Source organism: Zonotrichia leucophrys, chromosome Z, assembly GCF_028769735.1.
Source record: "Zonotrichia leucophrys gambelii isolate GWCS_2022_RI chromosome Z, RI_Zleu_2.0, whole genome shotgun sequence".
Taxonomy (NCBI): domain Eukaryota; kingdom Metazoa; phylum Chordata; class Aves; order Passeriformes; family Passerellidae; genus Zonotrichia; species Zonotrichia leucophrys.
The window spans coordinates 55,499,202-55,518,513 of NC_088200.1; the positions used below are offsets into that span (position 1 = coordinate 55,499,202).

At 40.8% G+C, this 19,312-nt stretch overlaps 1 protein-coding gene across 6 annotated transcripts in view; it reads left to right on the plus strand.

Moving 5' to 3' along the window:
- Positions 1 to 586: 586 nt before the first annotated feature.
- The window catches only part of NRG1 (neuregulin 1), a 460,758-nt gene continuing 442,032 nt past the window's right edge, over positions 587 to 19,312 (plus strand). For all 6 annotated transcript variants that reach the window (XM_064735370.1, XM_064735371.1, XM_064735372.1 and 3 more), the window contains exon 1: positions 587 to 716. In XM_064735370.1, coding sequence (XP_064591440.1) covers positions 605 to 716 — 112 coding nt within the window. In that variant the 5' untranslated portion in view covers positions 587 to 604. The remainder of the gene's footprint in view (positions 717 to 19,312) is intronic.

Genomic DNA, 19,312 nt, shown 5'->3' on the forward strand with positions numbered 1-19,312 from the left:
GTAGATGGGGGATTAATTTAAAAGTGAGAAATCTGGATTCTTGAGTGAGCTGTTCCAAGACAGAATCTTGCTGCTTATGTTTTCACTGTTGCTTGGCTTCTGTGCCCCCTTACCCTAGAAGCTATGCAGAGACAGCTCTTGCCCTGTGTGCGTGCTTTATGGTGAAGTAATCGGGAGTGTGAGACTCTTGCTCAAATCTGGGCCCCGACCAGGCACAACTCTGGCGTTTTGCTCCGTGAGGAACTTGTTGGGAAACGCGTGATCTACCCCGGGTTATCGCAACACCAGGCACTTCGCTTTACGAAAGTACCATGCGACGTGCATGGCAGACAACAGACGCGACAGAAACCAGGGTGGAGGGAAAGACGCAGAATGGCTAACTCAGGGACGAGCCCCCGTGTCTGGGGGCCACGCCGGCTGCCCCGGGCGGTGCGCGGAGCCCCGGCCGCGGGGGGCGGTGCAGTGCGCAGGGGGCGGGCGGCGGGCGGGGCGGCGGGCAGCACCATGTGGCCGCGGCTCCCCGCCCTCCCGCTCTGGAGCTGCGCGGCGGCGGCGGCTTCCGCGGGGCGGCCGGGGCAGGCGAGCCGCCGCCGCTGCCCTCCGCATGGAGCCGCGGCCGCCCGGCGCCACCGCCGCCGCGCTGACAGGGGCGTCCGCGGCGCCGGGGGCGGCGGGCGGCGGCGGCGACGGCGTCGGGGCGCCCTGCGGAGGATGTGGTGAGTGACGGAGGCGCCGCGGTGCGTGTGAGTGTGAGGCTGTGTGTGTGTGTGTGTGTGTGAGGTGTGTGTGAGGTGTATGTGTGTGTGTGCGAGGTGTGCGCGCTCCCGGCGGGCCGCGCCGCTCCCCGGCCCCGGGGCAGCGTGTCCCGGCAGCGGCGCCGGTCCCCGCGGGGCGCTGTCCGCGGTGCTGAGCGCGGCCGGGCGGGCGCGGCCCCTTGCCTCCACCGCCGGGCGCGGGGAGAGAGAGAGGCGAGCGGGGAAGGAGGGATTCCTGCACTGGCTGCGCGCCCTGCGGGGTGCTGCCCGTGCTGTCTCGGCGGACAGGCATGGTCGCTGCGCTGGGTATGGAAATACCTGGCCGGACCTTGCGTGGTTCTCCCGCAGGGTTCGTGATCCCGTCATGGCTGAAAACAGCCGGCAGATGAGACCGATCGTCAGTAATCAACTAAACCACAGGGTGACACAAACACAGTGCGGGGTAGCAGTCCAGAGCTGCTGGTGGTGTTTTCAGTTTGCAGATCTGGACACTATCTGCTCCACATCTGTTTGCAGCAGACAAGATAAAGTAGCTCCTTGGCACCCTCCAGTTTTGCAAATGGAAACATACACTCAGTTTTTGCTATGCATTAGCTTAAATGAATTTGAGGTCAGCCAAAACTTGGATGCATTATTCTTATATTTTCTTAGTCTTGAGTCACATTATGACTGGCACTAATTGTTGGGGAGCAATATGTCCTTACTGCTAAGAGGAAATACATTTCTAAGAGTGCAAACTTCGCTCAATGTAAAAGAAGTAGTTACGATACACTTCTTTTTGAGCCTTTCCTTCTTGTAGTCAATATTCAGCCTCTCTTTCTGGCAGCAGCTAAAAATTCTTCTCCTTTGTTTCCCTGCAGGATTTCTTGTAACAAATATTCTTCATTTGCATAAATAATGAATGTACTGTTGCATTTTTGGTATTGTGTTCATCCTTGATTCTTTAAAAACATAATTTCTCAGAGCTATTATATGTGGGTGTGAGGAAGCCATGCTTGTTATCCACAGATCTTAGCTCCTAGATATTCCTCGGGCTTAGTGGGAACTGAACTTTTCAAGCATTTTCCTGTAAATGTATAGCACTTGGAAGATTGCTTGGTTTTTTTTTTTTTCTGAAGCTGAAAGGAGTTTGCCTGTTTAAAAGGTAATCAGTACTGTTTACTACAGGTGTTACCAGCCAAAGGCTTGAGAGGAGTTAAATTGTGTGGTCATGAGGCTGTTGTATAATCAGGCAGGTTAGCCATTGGCAAGGACCAGTCTTCAGCTGCACGGAAGATAGCCATGTGTATTTCTAAAGGTGAGGTCTGTCCACAGGCTGAAAGCTACCACAGGCATTCAGGCCTGTGTAAATGGGAGTCTGTGAAAATCTTGAGTCTGGGAGAGTCATGACCTGTAAAATCTAGACTGCCTTCAGCACCTACCCTTTGTCATTCAGTGGAATCTGTATTTCACTTGCTGATGTGTCCCAGATTGTAAGTCCTATCTCACACTTGCTAACTTTGGCCTCTGCTTTTCTGATCTATGATACTAGATGAATTTCTACATTTGTTACTGAGATGAGAATAGTAGTTTTGTTTGAAATTTCTTTGAAGAAAATGTTACTCTTCTTCCCACTGAGATGTTGATTGCTTGTCTTTATGGGAGAGAAAAAAGGGAAATTTAAGAAAGTCATGATCTACCTCAGATTCATAATTTTTCCTTCCATTTTGCCTCGTATAAGCACTTCTGATGGCTTTAAGAAGAATTCACCATGGGCATAAATTTTCTCCAGTGTTTTGAAGGCAGAGGCAAAATTCCTGAAGGCTTAGGTTTGTAGGTGTTTTGCTGACATGATTAATCATGCAAATAATTCTAGGGGCTTCCATGCTGGACTGCTTGTCTGACTAGTGACAAGAAATATATGATATCTAAGTAGAAACCCATAGAAGCAGATTAACTGGGGGACAGAACCTCAGCAGAGGGATTCAGCTGGCTGTCCTCGTCTCCCTGCAGGGGACAGAGTGAGGCACTCAGCCTAACACTACTTGTTGCTTATGTTGTACCCATGTGTCCTCTCATAAATTCTGCAAGGCTGTCAAATGCTTCGCATGCCACAGCTGCAGCAGGGGCAGGAGAGCACTGGCCCACAGCTGGCAGAAGTGGGCTGTGATGTAAAGGAATTGTATATTGTATATAGTGTATATACATGAGCTGTATACTTGTTCAGGTACAGGAGTATACAGCTCATGCTTGCTGTGCAGCCCAGATGTTCACATTGCAAATACCCTGCCACCTCTTGCCATGAGTTTCACTGTCTTCAAGTGCTGATATAATGGGCAAAAATTAAGTATCCCTTGAATTTGAAGCCAGCTTTCCAGTCATGGCAGAAAGAGACGGCTCTTTCCTTACACAATTGAAGATGTGACTGATTGGCAAGCCAGGGTCGGGGGTGTCTGTGTTGAGTGTGTTGACCACAGGCAGGCACTTCAACTCTTTTGTCATTTCTAGAGACTGTCACAAAGCAATATAACAAGAATACTGACATGTTATTTGAATTTATGCAGGCACAAATTTGTTCTGAAAAAATACATTTCTACTAGAAAATTTGTTTAAAGGCACTGAGCAGGGTGTCTAAAACCCATTTAATCTAATGAGCAAATGAATTTTATAAGTATGTGAAGTGCAGAAGATTTGAAAGTATTTTTCATACATATTCATCAAGTCAAACTGCTTAAGGTTTGCTTTTAAATGTAAGCAACTTAAAAATGCATTTGAAGACCTGAGTTAAAAATAGTTGACTTGCTGTTTGCCTGCACCGAGGAGTCTATTTTTGTCTTTATTCGGTAGATTGCACACAGGCATTTCTGGGTGATGTTTCAGGCCTCCTTTGTAGCAATCCAGCCCCTAGGTTTGTGTGTTAAATCATTTTGTTTTGGTTAGAGGTCACATTTATTCCTGGCATACAGATGTTTCTAATCATATAGATAGGGAAGGAATACAAAAGTTTATTCTAACCTCTAAATATGTTTTCAGCTCACTCTTTTGAATAGTGACTTGATTTCACTGTCACTTTCAAAACTGCACTGAAATTCAGGGGAATGCCCATACTTGAAACATCCTTTTAATACTTGACTCTCCTTTGTACTTATGGTTGATAGATTTTCCCAGCACTACTGAAAATAAATCCCATCAATAGTTCATTTTCAATGTTTTTATCTATAAACATCAGTTTGAGGGCTGCTAAAATTGATTAATGTATCTCTTAAAAATAAAAGATGTGATGGTATCTGGAAATACTGTTTTTAGAGTTCATGTGCATGTTTTGTTGAATTGATTATCATATATATATATATATATATATATATATATTTAAAGCTGTATAAATTCTGTGTTTAGGACATGATATAAGCAGAAATACATAGATTCTATGTATTTGTATGGATTCAGTATAAATATTTATATGAAAACCATCCATGTAAAACATCCATATGGAGTATGGAGAGAGGACTGATATCTCCTCAAATTAGTATGTTATTTTGTAGTTAGCAAGAGAGTTCTGGTTTTGTAATCTGAAAACAATCAGCCTCAGTTCAGAATCTCTGAAATGATTTCTTTGTGTTTCTTGGAGAGTACTGCTTTTTGGGATAAGTACACTGCTGTAGGTCTGGACAATTTATCCTAATGAAGCAGCCTGCCTGAATGATCCTGTTGGGATTTCATCTGTATTGCTACTGTGGCAGCTGCTTGAATTGTGGGGGTTTTCTCCTTTTCCCCCCTCTTGCTTGCAGGGATTTTAGCTGCCTTGCCACTAGCTCTGCCAAGTTAGAGGGTGGTGCTTCTACCTGGCCTCCGCAGGCTGAAATTGGCTGCCTTTCCCGGCTGCCTGTCAGTCATCCTAACAGCCAAATTCTTGAGATGCTAGAGGGCTCCTTTATTGTGAGCACTTACCTTTCCTGCTTGTCTGGGCCCCAGTCGTGCACCCTTGAAGCAGGATTTTCCATACTGCCTCTGGTACTTGTAAAGTCGCTGTTGTGACAGGGACCTTGCATTGCCAGGAGGGTGCAGCTTTCTCCCACCTCCCACCTCCCACACACGCTAATGTTTCTATTTGTGTGCTAAAAATAACAAGGCTGCGAGGCCTTCCCTTCTTGGTGCACGTACACACTTCTGAGGTCAGTGCTTGGGCAGGAATGACCTGTGTGAAGAAGGTGAGCAGAACTTGCCTCTGTTTCTCCTTTGTGCCAGTCAGGCTGCACGGGTGCTTCCATGGGCATTGCCAGCAGCAGCAGCAATTGCAAGTATGGATAGTTTTTGTCCAAAATATTGGATGAAATATATCAGAATATCTCCTTTGCAAGATGCAATTCAAAATACATCTAAATATGAAATGGGATGATTTAAGTCTTTGCAGGGAAATGAAAATCAAGAACCGTGGAATAAGTAATTATTTTCAGGTAACCTGATAACCATTTTCCTTTCTTATAATTTGCTAAGGATTTCACTTTTGTGGTTATTAGTAATGTGTTTTGATTGCATTCTTGTAGCAGGGAGGATTATTAATTTGATTGTGAGCATTTCTTCTGTCCACAAATAGGACAAAAGATTGTGTAATGCTCTGGAATATCATAGGTTTATTGCTGGTCTCATGCCAAGATCATTTTGAGCAACGAGATACATATCTAAATAGAATGCATTATGGTCATTACCTTAATAAAATGTGAGTCATGCACACCAGCACTTTCATTCTTAAAATACTTCATTAAACTGGTATATCCGTTTGCCAATGGATAGAGCATGCTGTGGAAGACAAATCTGTTGCTGTGTGGACAAATAGTCTCCAGCATTTTCCCTGAAGCTCTGTGCTTAATTTAGCAATTTATGCGTGAGCTCACTAATGAACATTTTAAGTGTGCTTGCATGATGTACATTATCATCAAGTTTTAACGAAAACTAGAAATGTAAAGCTATTGTAAAGTCTATTCTGACTAAGTCCTGGATTTTAAATGAGACTGTTGGCTAAGTACATCAGTATGACGGACAGAAAAACAGACTGCTTTATAGCTAACTCTGTATGTGAAGGTCCTGTAGCTATTGAGAAAAGGTAGCAACTGAAAGCACAAATTGCTCCAAAACCAGCATTCAAGTTAAGGTTTCTTAACAAGTAGCAATTTATGACTCAGAAAAACTTTCACGTTCTATCTTGAAAAATATATGCATGCTCTGGGAAAATAAAAGGGAAAGTTGAAACTATACAAGCTGTCAGGCCATGTCATGTGTGCTCATGCAGGAGATCAGCAGGTGAGTCAGAAAGAATTTGGGAAGTATTGCATTTGGGGGATGCTGTGGTACTTCTGTATTTCAAATGGATTTTCTTGCTTGCAGGGAAGAAGCAGTCACTTCGGGGACATGTAAGGAACATTCGAAAATGGCAACCTCTGACAATGACATAAATTCATGATGAAATAAAAACTTGTAACATTCAGTGCAATTAGTGCATATATTTTTATAGAATTTGAAAATAGTTTTCTAATACTGATTTTTAAAACATTTCAGAAAGGAACATTTAAAAAGCCCTGATCTCTTCATAGTACTGCATCTTCTCTTCATCCTGCTACCAAGTCTATTACAGTAACAGTCAATTTATAATCCACCTGCTTTCTGACAAGAACAGTTGTCAGTTTTTTAGCTGATATCTCTATGTACTTGTTTGTACTGTCTTTGTTTGAAAGAACATTTGGGAGCTGAGCAGAGGAAGGGAATCTGATTCATAACAGGTGAATAGGAACTCAATTAGGTTTTGGTACAGCTGTCCAAAACATTCAGTCTTTCTTGTGAGGGCAGGGTATGTACATGGTGACTGCATTCTTCTTTCTTCTCAGCTTTCATGTTTGCTAGCACACTGTGCATGCAAGGCTAGCAGAGAATGGTTGATTCTGCTGTACTTCTTCTGTACTGAAATTTGTATAACCATGGAAATATGTCAACTCAAGAAAGGAAATATATTTTGATTTCTTCCATCAATGATCATCTACCATCAAGTACATTTTCACAGAATGAGCTGGCAGCTAAAATTCTTCTTAAAATGCTTTTTAAAAACAGCATTTGTGTTTATAGTGATCTTTTAAAAAATATTTTGGAGTACAGAGTTTTATGACCACCTGCTCTCAAGTATTCATGCTTAAGAATACAGTACTGCATATTCTGTGAACAAACAATTGGTACAAAATAAAGCTTGTTGTTCCTGCAGAGTATCTTACTGGCGTGTGTTGCCTCCACTGTCCTAGAGGTGGGTGGCTTCTTCCATTTTGTGTGTGATAGTGAAGCATCTGCAGATGCTGCTTGCTTTTTTGAGCCTCTTTCTACATTACTATCAGCTTTTGACTGTTGTTGAGATTGCTTGAGAGCAAGCAAGCAAGAGGAGGGTTGTGCTGTTGAACAGGCATTGTTTCACAATGTGCTGAAGAGTTTTATTTCTGCTGCTGGTGGCAGAATAATAGTGGTGTCATATTATAGCTAGTTTTCAACACATGGTCTCCTACAGATGGTGGAGATTAACAGTGCAGTGGCTGTTGTTTGAGCTGCAGTGCTGAAAACAAAAGGTTTGCCACAGCTGCTTCAGCCGCAGCGAGGCAAGGGCCCCCAGGGACCTTTGGCAGGATCTGGTCTCTGTGCATCACTGGCCAAGAACAGAAGTTTATGAACACTGCTCATTTGTTTATTTGTGACAGCTGGTTGTCATCAGTGGTCCCTTGCAGATCACACATGTTTAAACTTTATAACTGAGGTCTCCTGCCCTTTCATTTGTTTTTTAACTAAATATTTTGCTGAATCCTACACGTGATAGGGAAAGTTTTAACTAATGTTTTCTGTTAGATGCATTGATCGTGTGGTCAGAAACCTCAAGCACTACATGCAAGTGGATCCTAAACATTTTGGTTAAATTGGTTCTCTGATACATTTTTGGAAGTATCCAAAAGTCCAATTTACATGAGTGTGTTTCTGTACTGAACTAAGCAGCAAAACTTGCGTTGACTTTCACTGACACAAGAACAGCCCCCTGAAGCTATTGTTTTAGTTCAGCCTAAATTGCAGTGGAAAGTGGTTTGGGATATTTCAGTGAATATTCTGAAATAATATTTCTCTCTTGACATCTGGTAAATCGCATAGCTGGAAGTTTCAGTTTGTATATGTACTCACTTTTAGATCAGATGTTTTGGTCCACTTCTTGCACATTTCAAAATGCATCCTTATTAAGTGTAGTAGTGCTTTAAGAGTAATCAAGATAAGATGGAATGTTAACAAAATTTTTGCTAGAGATATGAAACTTAGATGATTAATATTTTTTCAAAACCACAGTTAGATAAGAAAAGTAATACAAGAAGTGATTGTATCTTTTGCTGAAGAACAGGAATCAAGCTGGGAAATAGGTATTTCAAAAGATCCTGGGAGTGAATATAAGTAGGTATAAATCTGAGCAAAAATATCAACATTTGAGAACAAAGATACATCCTTAACACACAACATAGAAGAAAATAGTAGCTTTTCCAATTATTTTTCCCAAACATTTTTTGCTGGAAGCTTCAAGACTGCTAAATGGGTATGGACATCTGGGCATTTGAGCCTTTTCTTGTTAAGAAGTTGTAGGAGGAAGAGGGTGAGTGATTCATAGATGTCTTTGAAAATCTTTTTTTGCTAAAAGAATGAAAATCAGGAGTGGTCTTCAGGTCCAGTGGATGGGCACCATAAAATTATTATGAATATCTTGACTTTCAGGTAATTTATTGCTACAACACATATGATTCACTTAGATTTCTGGCATGTAGCTGGTACTGGACTTGCAAAATTCTGTCTTCTTCAGCAAGACCTGCTGTGCCACGAGAAGCTTGTAGGAGACACAAACTTCTCCCCACCCTTCATTGACTGTATACCTTCAATAATACCAGAAACCACATAAAGCTAAAAAGAGTATCCAAACACTTCTTTCTTCCCAATGCATAGAAACAGCATGCAGTGGCTTGATAGGTGCTGTGCTTGAGTATCTCTGTTCAGCTGGAGTGAGTTTTTTGTCCAGTTGTGGTAAATAAGGGTTTTGTCTCTGGCTTGGAGCCACATTTTCAATCCTTTAATTTACTTGGGATTTTCTTTTGGCAGGACGGGATGTTCTGCTCTGTCTGTGAAAATGTCTTACTTTATTGACAAGGTATGAAGGTCAGGAGAAACACTCGGGTTTGTATTCTGCGACATTATCAGAAGATGAAGAGGAAGGGACCCAAGGAAATAGAAATAGTCCATTTACAAATGCTAATCAAATTAAACCTTCTTCAGGTTTTTAACTATAACTGATTGTGCTTTTAATTTTCAGTTCTTACTTCTTTTCATATATAATTTCTGTTCTAGGAGGCTAATTTTCTACTTGCTTCTGAAAATGTTATCCAGATATGGAACAATGTATAATCTCTTTACAGAGAGAATTTCAGTCAGAATTGATACTTTTGTCCTGATAGTGATTTCCTGTAGAGATTTTGATCATTAATGCTTCTGATAATATCTACTGACTTTGAGATTTAAATTCTAATGCAAAGTTATATTTGTGGTCTAATGCTATCTTAACTGCACATTCTTTTCTAACTCTGGTTCTCAGGAGGCCTCTCAGGTAAAAATAAATCTCTTGTCATATTTTACTTCCACTGGCAGAAGAAGTTTATTCCATACCTCAGAATTGCCAGTGTTTCCTAAATTGACATTATAAGATAGTTATTTGTAGTAGACATTTATAAAAGATAAAAAGATAAGTGGTGAAAACCCTGTATTTTTCTTTAAAACTTCCTCTGTTTGGAGATATTTGCTATTTCTGCATCTCTCAAGAAATTCAATATTTGCTTTAATAATACAGAATAAATATTGACTGCTGCATTGTGATATTGATTTAATAAACCCCTTTGATACTAATGTATCTAACTTTTAAACATTACTTCATACATTAAGAAGGCTCTCCTGACCATTGTCCAGTTGTAACCACCTTTTTTCACTCTTATTTAAAGTTTACTCTCTTTGCAGTTTCTCTCAACAAATTAATCTGCTGTGATGGCTTAAGTAGCAGCCATGGATTTAACATGATGCTGCATCTCCACTACCTTACAGTTTTGGTTTTTTCATGGCTTTAACTGAAAAGATCATGTCTCCATGTTTACAGGCATATTTCTTTTTTTTCATGCTTTCTTCTCTTTTTTTTTCACTAGCAAAATGTTGAAGCTTAAACCAACTTTTTATATTTAATAGATATTTCAAAATGGCGGTTTATTATACAGAATTCTACAAAATGTTTAGTAACCTGGCTAGCAGATAATGATAACAATTTATGTAACCATGGAGAGAACTATGCAGATGATGGCATGGAAAATGCTTTAGCTTCCATGTAATATTTAGCACAGGCAAAATAAAGGCAAATTATAGAAAATTTATTAAATACAATAGAGTTACTGAAACACTGACATACAGGTGTAGAAGTAGGACAAATAGATGTAAAGCTTTTATTTATGCAGAAGAAAAATAGGTATTGATGACTAGAATCTCTACTATGCAGGCAGATATTTGATAACCTTAGTTTCTCCTTGCATATATCAGAGGTTAGAGGTTATCTGTAACTCAAGACCAGTATTGCAAATTTTGTGTTAGCTTCTATTTTTTAAGGTTGCAGTTTCAAGGTGATTTTAAATCTATTTTCCTGGCATATATTCTAGTTTCCTTTCATATATTTTGTGACAGTCTGTTGTTCTCTTACAAATCTGGTATTTTTCTCAAGGAGAGTGAAATAGCCTTGTTCTTTTTGCATTGAGAATAGTGTCTGCCTCAGTGTAATGTATTGCATTTCTTTCCTCAAGCATAGGTCAGCTAGCCCTTTTGTTTTAGTAAGCTGAAATCTTCATTTTCCCAGAAAGTCAACAGTCTGTCTTCATCCACCCAAGCAAAGACTTTTTTCTGAAGTTTCTTTGGTGATACAGATGTGTTTGTGTGTTTATTTGTCATTGGAATTTCATTCCCTGTTACCTGTAAGAACATGTTGGTGGGTGAATTTGGGGTGGGGGAACATTTACACAATACTGTCTGTCATTGTTATAACGAAGTTTGAATCATGGGCCTTTGCATTGTCAGTGTCATCTTAACCCACAGTTGCACACAGGGCTACATTACTCTGAGAACTTCTAAAAGTCCCTTGCAGTTCATTTCAAATTCAAAGAAAAATGACCAAAGTGTATCCAGGCAATTTGCACAGAGAGATCACGCTAGAAATTATGAGCGTCTGTCTTGGTTTAAAGGTGAACTCTATGAGTTTTAGTTTTGTACCCATAGAATCTTTACTCTCTACATGCTGTAACCAGAATCAAATATTTTAGAAATAATAATGAAATGGGGTTCAGACAGTAGCTGTTTACTGGTTTGATATTCTGAAGTAGGCGTCTGGAAGAAACCATAAAAGTGTTGGAGACTGTTAAGGACTAGAAGAAATTATTAGTACAGCATGGCCTTGAAATACTTTTAAGTTGGGTGCTACTAAAGAATGCACATTTTATATAGTCATATTCAAATCATAGCTTTTCAAACAAGGAGTATACCTTATGACAGAAGACCAGGATTTGGAGTAATGTGGAAACAGCATTTATAGAAAGAAATCCCAGTTTATGAATACCTGCAAAGACTAGAGCCTTCTTTGGTACAGGAACTAAAAGGACAGTCTTTTGAAAATCTTTTGGGTTTGGGGCTTCTTATCCATAAATAACAGAGTTTCATCTTGCACATGTCTATTTGTGTGTGTGTGAGTGTGTGTGAACTCTAGAGAATTAGACAATAGGAGAGATTTCAGAGAAGAGGTACAAACCTAGTGGAGCAACTGGAAACAAGAATTTTGAGAGGTTCAGACTACTGTTTCTACAGTGGGCTAAAGATGATATAATAACTTTCTATTAGAGGAACATATCACTTGAAGTTTTAAAATTGGACTTTTTACACTCTCGAGTTTTCCCCAAGAATTTTGCATTCTGAGATCTCTAGGACACGGCCTATCTGATCTGTTCAGATCTTCACCATTATAGGGAGAAAATTAATGGGTACAAAACTCTATTAGACTTCAATCTGGACAGCACTATAAATGACAAACAAAAGAGCTTTTTTAAAAAAATAAAAAAAATGTTGTTACATTTTAACAACAAAAGAAAGATAGAGATAACACTGATCTGTTTCTTGATGATGTCACTCTCCTCACAAATAGGGACATACATACAGCAGAGATTTTTAATACCTTCTTTTCCTCTGTCTTCAACACTGATTATGGGCTCTGGGGTTCCCAGAGCCTGTGCTGGAGGACAGTGACTGTGGGAATGATAATCTTCCAAATGACCCTGAGTTTGTTCAAGACATGCTACTCCAGCTGGCTGTGAATAACTCTATGGGACCTGATGGAATTTGTCCCAGGGTGCCAAAAGAGCTGACCAATGTGATTGCAGGACCTCTCTCCATTATTTTTCAAGTGACTTGGGAGTCTGGAGAGGTCCCAGTTGACTAGAAGCAGTCAAACCTCCCAGTTTCAAGAAGGGAAAGAAGGAAGACCCTTGTAATTACCAGCCTGTCAGTCTCAATTCATTTCCTGGTAAAATTGTGGAGAAGGTTATTCTGGGATTAGTTGGAAAACCCTTAAGAAACAACTCAGTCATAGGTCATAGTCAGCAGGAGTTCATGCCAGGGAAGCAACTTGTTGACCTCAGAAAGCCAGTGGATCTGAGGCTTGTGGATTTTAGCAAAGCTTTTGATGCTAACTCCCACAATATCCTTCTGGACAGAATGCTTAATACACAGCTAGACAAGTCCATAATATGTTGAGTGAGCAATTTACTGATGGGACTGGCTCAGAGTTGCATGAGGTTAAATCAGGCTTGTGATCAGTCACCAGTGCTATTCCCCAGGAGTCAATTTTAGGACCAGTGGTCTTTAATGTTTTTATGCTCAGAACAGAGAAATCTAATGTACATTTATTTGTTGATGACACTAAACTAAGAGCAGCTCTGTTGTCCATTGGGGGTAGAGAGGCTGTACACAGAGACCTGGATAAACCAGAGGGCTGGGCAATCACCAACTGTAAGAAATTTAATAAGAGCGTTGTATTCTCTACCTGGTATTAAGTAATCTTGGTTGTATGTACAGAATGGAGGATAAGAGGTTGCAAAGCAGCTCTGCAGAAGGATCTCTGTGTATTGATGACAAGTTGAGTCAGCAGTGCCCTAGCAGCCAGGTGGACCAGCCATGTCCAGAGATGCATCAGGCACAGCATCCCAGCAAGGGAGGGGATTGCCCTGCTCTGCTCTGCACTGGAGCAGCCTCACCTCCAGTGCTGGGGGCAGTTCTGGGTGCCACAATATAAGAAGGGCATCAAACTACTGGAATGTGTCCAGAGGAGAGCGACTAAGATGGTGAAAGGTTTCAAGGGCAAAATATATGAGGAAAAGTTGAAATCGCTTGCTTTCCTCAGCTTGAAGAAGAGAAGGCTGAGGAGTAACCCCATCACAGCTACTTCATGGGGAGCAATGGAAGGCAAAATTTCTGTTCTCTTCTTTCTGGTGACCTGTGGTAGGAAACAAGGAATGAAGCTGTGTCAAGCAGGTTCAGATTGAACATTTGGAAAAGTTTCTTCATTGGAAGGGTGATTGATTGATGGAATAGGCTCCCAAGGTAAAAGTGGTTGCAACACCAAGCCTGGCAGAATTCAAGGAGTGTCTGAATGATGATTTTAGTTATATATTTTAGCTTTAGGTGGTCCTGCAAGAAGCAGGACTTTGATTTTGAAGACTCTTATGGACCCCTCTAAGCTTGAGATGTTCTCTAATTCATCCAGCTATGATCTCAAGAAAAAACAGTGACATTATGAAATGCTCAAAGCATATGTTTCTTGAGAACACTTGATTTTGTTTCAGCATTTTGAATTTTTCAGAGTGTTTACTTTTTGTTTGGATGTCTTGCCATGACATTTGAGGGACATAAAGGATCTCTGCAGAGCCTTCATGAATGTCTCTATAAAGACAGATTGTCCACTTCTGCCTTCTGTACAGCTGTAAAGGTTATTGATATTTGTCTCCTGCCATTGGTCTATTATTGCTTTTTTTTTTTTTTTTTTTTTTTTTTTTTTTTTGCCATTAGTTCTGAAACCCAATGAATTATGGAGGACTTGGGGGGATGGTATTGGCGAGGGTACCAGAGTAAAATTAAGAAAAGAGGAGTTGTTACTGTGCTTTGAAGCTACAGCTTTTGCAAGCAAATTTCACCAGGAGCAAGCGGCCCCTTGAAGTTCCTTTGGTCTTTTCTCTTAAACTTTCAAGGTCTTTGGTGGTTTATGGACCTCACATTGCCAAGGAGAGTGGTACTTTGGCTTAAGTCCTAAGGAAAAACTAAAGAGAGACTTCTTTTTTTCTATCTGCATATCAGGAAGCTCAGCTAAACAATCTGGAGAACCTGAGCAAATAAGTTATGACAAAAATTGCCTGTCAAATACTTGAAATAGAATGTTAGTGTCTAGGAAAAGGCCCACTGAGGAGCAGCATGGCCCAGCTCAGAGAGCCAGCTAACCGGGGACTCGACATCTGCCATTGCATTTCTCTGCACTGCAGGTTCCCCTGGTTCTCCAGGACAGGTCAGTTACTTAGAAGAGGAAAACTAAGAGTTTTGCTTTCATTTTTATTTCTGAAATGCTTGGCTATAATGACAAGGAACATAAATAGTAACATAAATGTTCTCATCAGGAAAAAAGTCTGAACTAGCCTCTGGCTGCGCTACTTGTGAACTTGCTCTCAGCTTCAAGGGTGACTTCTAACTACATGCTGAAGAACATATCATGATGCTGCCAGGATAGCCAGAGTTGCAAGATGGAATTACTATGTGTGATTGTGAGAACTAGGGAGCCTAGGAGTTAATGTGTTGTTGTGGTACTGAAATGGCTTCTCAATTTACAGGGTTGTTGGCTAGTTCTTCTCAGAAGAACTCTCTTCTCTCCCCTTCCCAGAGCAGCTCTCTTGGTTTGACACACCTCAGCCAGTTCCTCTTCTTCTGTTGTGCTGGAGAGCACCTGGGGAATTGTGTGGCTTGTATTTGAGAATAAACTGAACTAATACTGACAGTTCTTTTTGCTGAGTGACTTTTTTTTTTAGTGAAACTTGCTGTGGTATCCAAGGATGAGCACCTTTGGCCGTCTCAAATAAGTGATAGTTCCCTATAACTTAGTGTAGAGAAAAGAGTCTTATTACTTTTGACAGAGGCTTTTAAATCAGAATGGCGGGTGAAAATACAGGTGTAATGATCTGGCATAAAGGAAAAAATAAGAAACACTCCTGATACTTAGACGAGAATACCTGGCCTATAGGAATCCCACATTTAAAAGAACAAAAAGGCCTGTATATATTTTGGGAAGAAGTCTCATGCTTTAATTGTTTTGATGATTAGTTTTGCTCAGGGGAATGAGTCAAAAGCATACTACTGAATGGAAGAATAATGAAGGAAACAGAGATACAAAAAAGAAACTTCCTAAAAATTCCATCCCTTTGCTTTGGTTTAATAGTCAACACCATTGTTACAGTCTTTAGAATCAAGAATAAATAAAGCCTTTAGAATCAATATAGAGAAGTCTTTTGAGGTTTTATTCTCCTGACAATATTGCTTTTTCTCTGATAGTGTTTCAGCTCTCTAAATCTGAATTCTTCAATCTTGGCTGTCCAAGAAACATGTTGAACCTTATAGGCCTTCATAGCATTTAGCAACAAAAGTATGATCTGTAAATAACAGAGCTACTAGGTCAGGCCTGCCTCAACCATGCCATGCATGTCCTTTGACCTCCAATAACTCTAACAGAGATACACCCACACTGTCAGACTCTCACTTCCCTTGTTTTTGAATACCATCCGCATCTTCTGTAGCACTTTTTCCACTGCAAATGCCTATGGATGACTAACACATTGCTAGTTTATGTAATTTCCAGGCTGTAACTGTCTTAATATTGTCTATTAATATGACCTAGTATTCCGTCTTGTTTAATTCCTTGTGTTTCCTCTAATTTGAAATTGGGTTACAATGCAGCAGAATACCATGAACAGCAATAACTAAATCTTAAAGCATTTGCTATATCCCTGCAGGCCTTTTTGTTAACATTTTTTGTTTGGTTTGGAGCCAATTATGTTCAGGTTATAATTCATAGCTTGGTGTTGAAGGTACTGCTCAGAGACACATCAGTTAATGAAAGACATCCTCTGGCAAGCAAATCTCTGTTTTCCACAAAAGCCTTTGGAGGATACAACCCATCACATGTTTTAAGACTGTCCTAAAAATGAGAAATGTCTACATTGAGAAGACAAGTGATTACAGTTTTAGTCAAAATTGCTTCTGATAGCAAGATACTGGTGATTGTTATAGGACCAAAGAAGATTTATTGTTAACTTGGGAGTAATAAACTGCTCTTTCAACATTGCAAACAGCAAGCTATGAATAACACAAATCTGCAGAGTATGGAGTCATTTTCTATTGCATCAGAGTTTTAGTACTGTAAAATACTTGACAAAACTTGGGACAAATATGTTGTATAGCTAAGATGTAGTACAGGGGAGGAATTTTACAGGAACCTAAACAAACAGATCAGCTTCACTAGTCTTAAACAGTAACATTCTGGAACAAATACAGTTTTTACTAATCCTTGCAGAAAAGAAGAGGAATGCATACTCATGGCAAAATTTTAAATCACTGCATCCAAATCTGAGCATCTGCCCAAGCCCTGAGCACACGTGAGAAGCAGGAAGATATCAGGAGGGCCCAGCTCAGCTCTCTTTTCAGGATTACCTACGTGAACAGGTCAGGGCTTTTGCCGCCTTGCTTGCTGACATGTTTCATGTTGTCCCTGACACAGGAATGATGGTCAGTAAGCCTACCATAGTGACAGACCTCGTGCTGCATTTCCTATTAAAGACACTGTTAATAAACTTCCTTGGGCAAATGCCATTTTTCTATTTCAGATGTTCAAAGATTTTGAGCTAGTTCTCAGGGAAAAAAAACCAGTTTTCTGACTCAATATAAAAATATTTAATTTTTATAACTCTCTTCTACTTTTGACCTTTCCTAGGCTGTTTTAAAGACATTTTCACTACTAGAAAAGTTGGGCTTCCATAAACATAAGACCTGATTCATTAAAACAGACTAAACTTTGTGGCACTTACGGTAAGACAGAGAGATGTCTAATCTGATTCCTTGTTTAAGAGACAACAAAAGGAGAATCGGAAGGGAAAGGTGAGGTTCCTGCTAAGTCTAGGGTATTATTTCTTATGGAAAAGGCTGTAGGCAGTTAACAGATGAAAGAAATAAACACAAGGAGAAGGCAATCCTATTTTCACTCTAGATATTTGTTGTGGTTTGACACTGGCCAAATGCCAGGCACCCTCGAAAGCCACTGGCTCCCTCCCCTGCCACAGCTGGGCAGAGGAGAGGAAAAAATTTTACAAAGCATTCATTAGTTGAGGTAAGGACTGAGAGAAAATACTCCAATGGCAAAACAGGCTCAGCTTAGAGGTACAAAGTGAATTTATTACTAGCAAAATCAGAGGAAGATCATGAGAAGTAAAATAAGCTATTAAAAACACCTTTTCTTCCCCCAACCCCTCCCTCCTCTCCACTGACAGCAGGGAGACAGGGCACGGGGGTTTGGTCTGTTCATCACCCGAGGTTTTGTTCTGCTGCACAGGGAGAGGAATCCTTCCCCTGTGAGACCATGGGGTCCCTTCCCACGGGAGACAGTTCTCCATGAACTTCTGCAGCATGGCTCTGAATCTCAGGAGCAGCAGTCCTCCCAAAGCTGCTGAACCTGCGTGCTCCCACGGGCACGCAGTCCTCCCAGAACTGCTGTGGCGTGGGTCACTCTTCCATCAGGTGCAGTTCTTCAAGGACAGGCTGCTCCAGCCTGGAATCAGGGACCCCTCTCTCCACTGGGTCTCCCTCAGCCTCCTCCAGGGATCCAATCACTCTGGTATCGGCATCTCCCATGGCTGTGGGTGGATCTGTGCATCCCTCGTGGATCCTCATGGGCTGCAGGGGCACAGCTGCTTCACTGTGGTCTCCCCACGGCCTGCAGGGGAATCTCGGCTCCAGTGCCTGGAGCAGCTCCTGCCCCTCCTTCTCCACTGACCTTGGTGCCTCATATGTTCTCACTTCATCCTCTTTTCTGGTGAGGGAAAAACTCTGTGTGTCCCTTTGTTTAGATTTTTTTCTTCTTAAATATGTTGTCATGTAATATGTTTTCTACTTAAATGTGTTATCCCAGAGGCCTTACCAGCATCTGTGACTGGCCCAGTTCTGGCCAGCAGCATGTCCATCTTCAGAGCCATCAGCCATTGGCCCTGCTGGACATGGTGGAAGCTTCCAGCAGCTGCTCACAGAAACCACCTCTGTGGGTCCCCCACTACCAAAAACCAGGACGTGCCAAACCAAGGCAATATTCTAGTCAATCACTGAAGGACTAAAGGATTTAAAGAAAATATTAAGCATGATGATTTAAGGTAGTTTAGTAAGCTGACTGAAGCTTTCGTCACGTAAACAATGCAATTGAAACAGAGCCCAGGGTGGAGTCTATCTATCCCTTTGTTCCTAAGCAGTGAGCTTCTGTGTGTTAGTTGTCAAGAAGCTGGTTTAACTTTTTGATATTTTGTATTCAAAGTAAGCAGTTAAATTGGGGTTCTTATTAAACTAATTCAGCAACACCATTCTTCATCCCTCAGTGATCTGTAGTTATAAGAAACACTTTATTGTTTAGAATCATAATGACAATATTTACAGCAATATCTACCTTAATTCTTTTTATACTAACTGGATTATATGAACTATAATCAGTAAGACTAGGATGTGAGATTAATCTTTGGAAAGAGAAGGCTGAATAGCGTGCTAAAATTTAATTTTATTTTTCAACCTTACCATATATGTTATCATTAATTTGTGTTTCTGGCTCATCCTCTAGAGTGTCTGTTGGAATGATTCCTGGTTTCTGCTTAATAAAAGCCAAGCTAAACTCCATTATGTTTGCTTGTCCTAAAGTACTTCAAAGTTTTGCTCCAGTTGTTTCAAAGTTGTCACAAATATGTTGCTCTGCCAGGTAAAATATATGGCCTGTCAGAGCTCATTTTATAGGGCAGTGTCTCTTCACTGTGGTTCAATTAAACACCTAAATACCTGCTCCATGTTGGCAACTTGGATGCACAAATGTAGCACACATTTAAATGCCCTGTTGAATCAGACCGCAGTGCTCTGCAGGATCAGGCTCTAATACACAAGTGCGTTTTGCAGATCACATTAGTATCACACAGAGGGTACATATGCACAGGCAGCTGTGTGAAGATATCAGCCTTGGCTTTGGAAAGACATGAATAAAAATTGACAGGTTTGCCTACAATACCTGAATGCCAGTTGTTTATTAGACAGCTGTGATCACTGCTGAACTGGAAGGGAAGCAATGTTTCTGAAGCTGATGGCAAAATTTGCTTAACTCAGCATTTCACCTGAAGTGTCTCAAG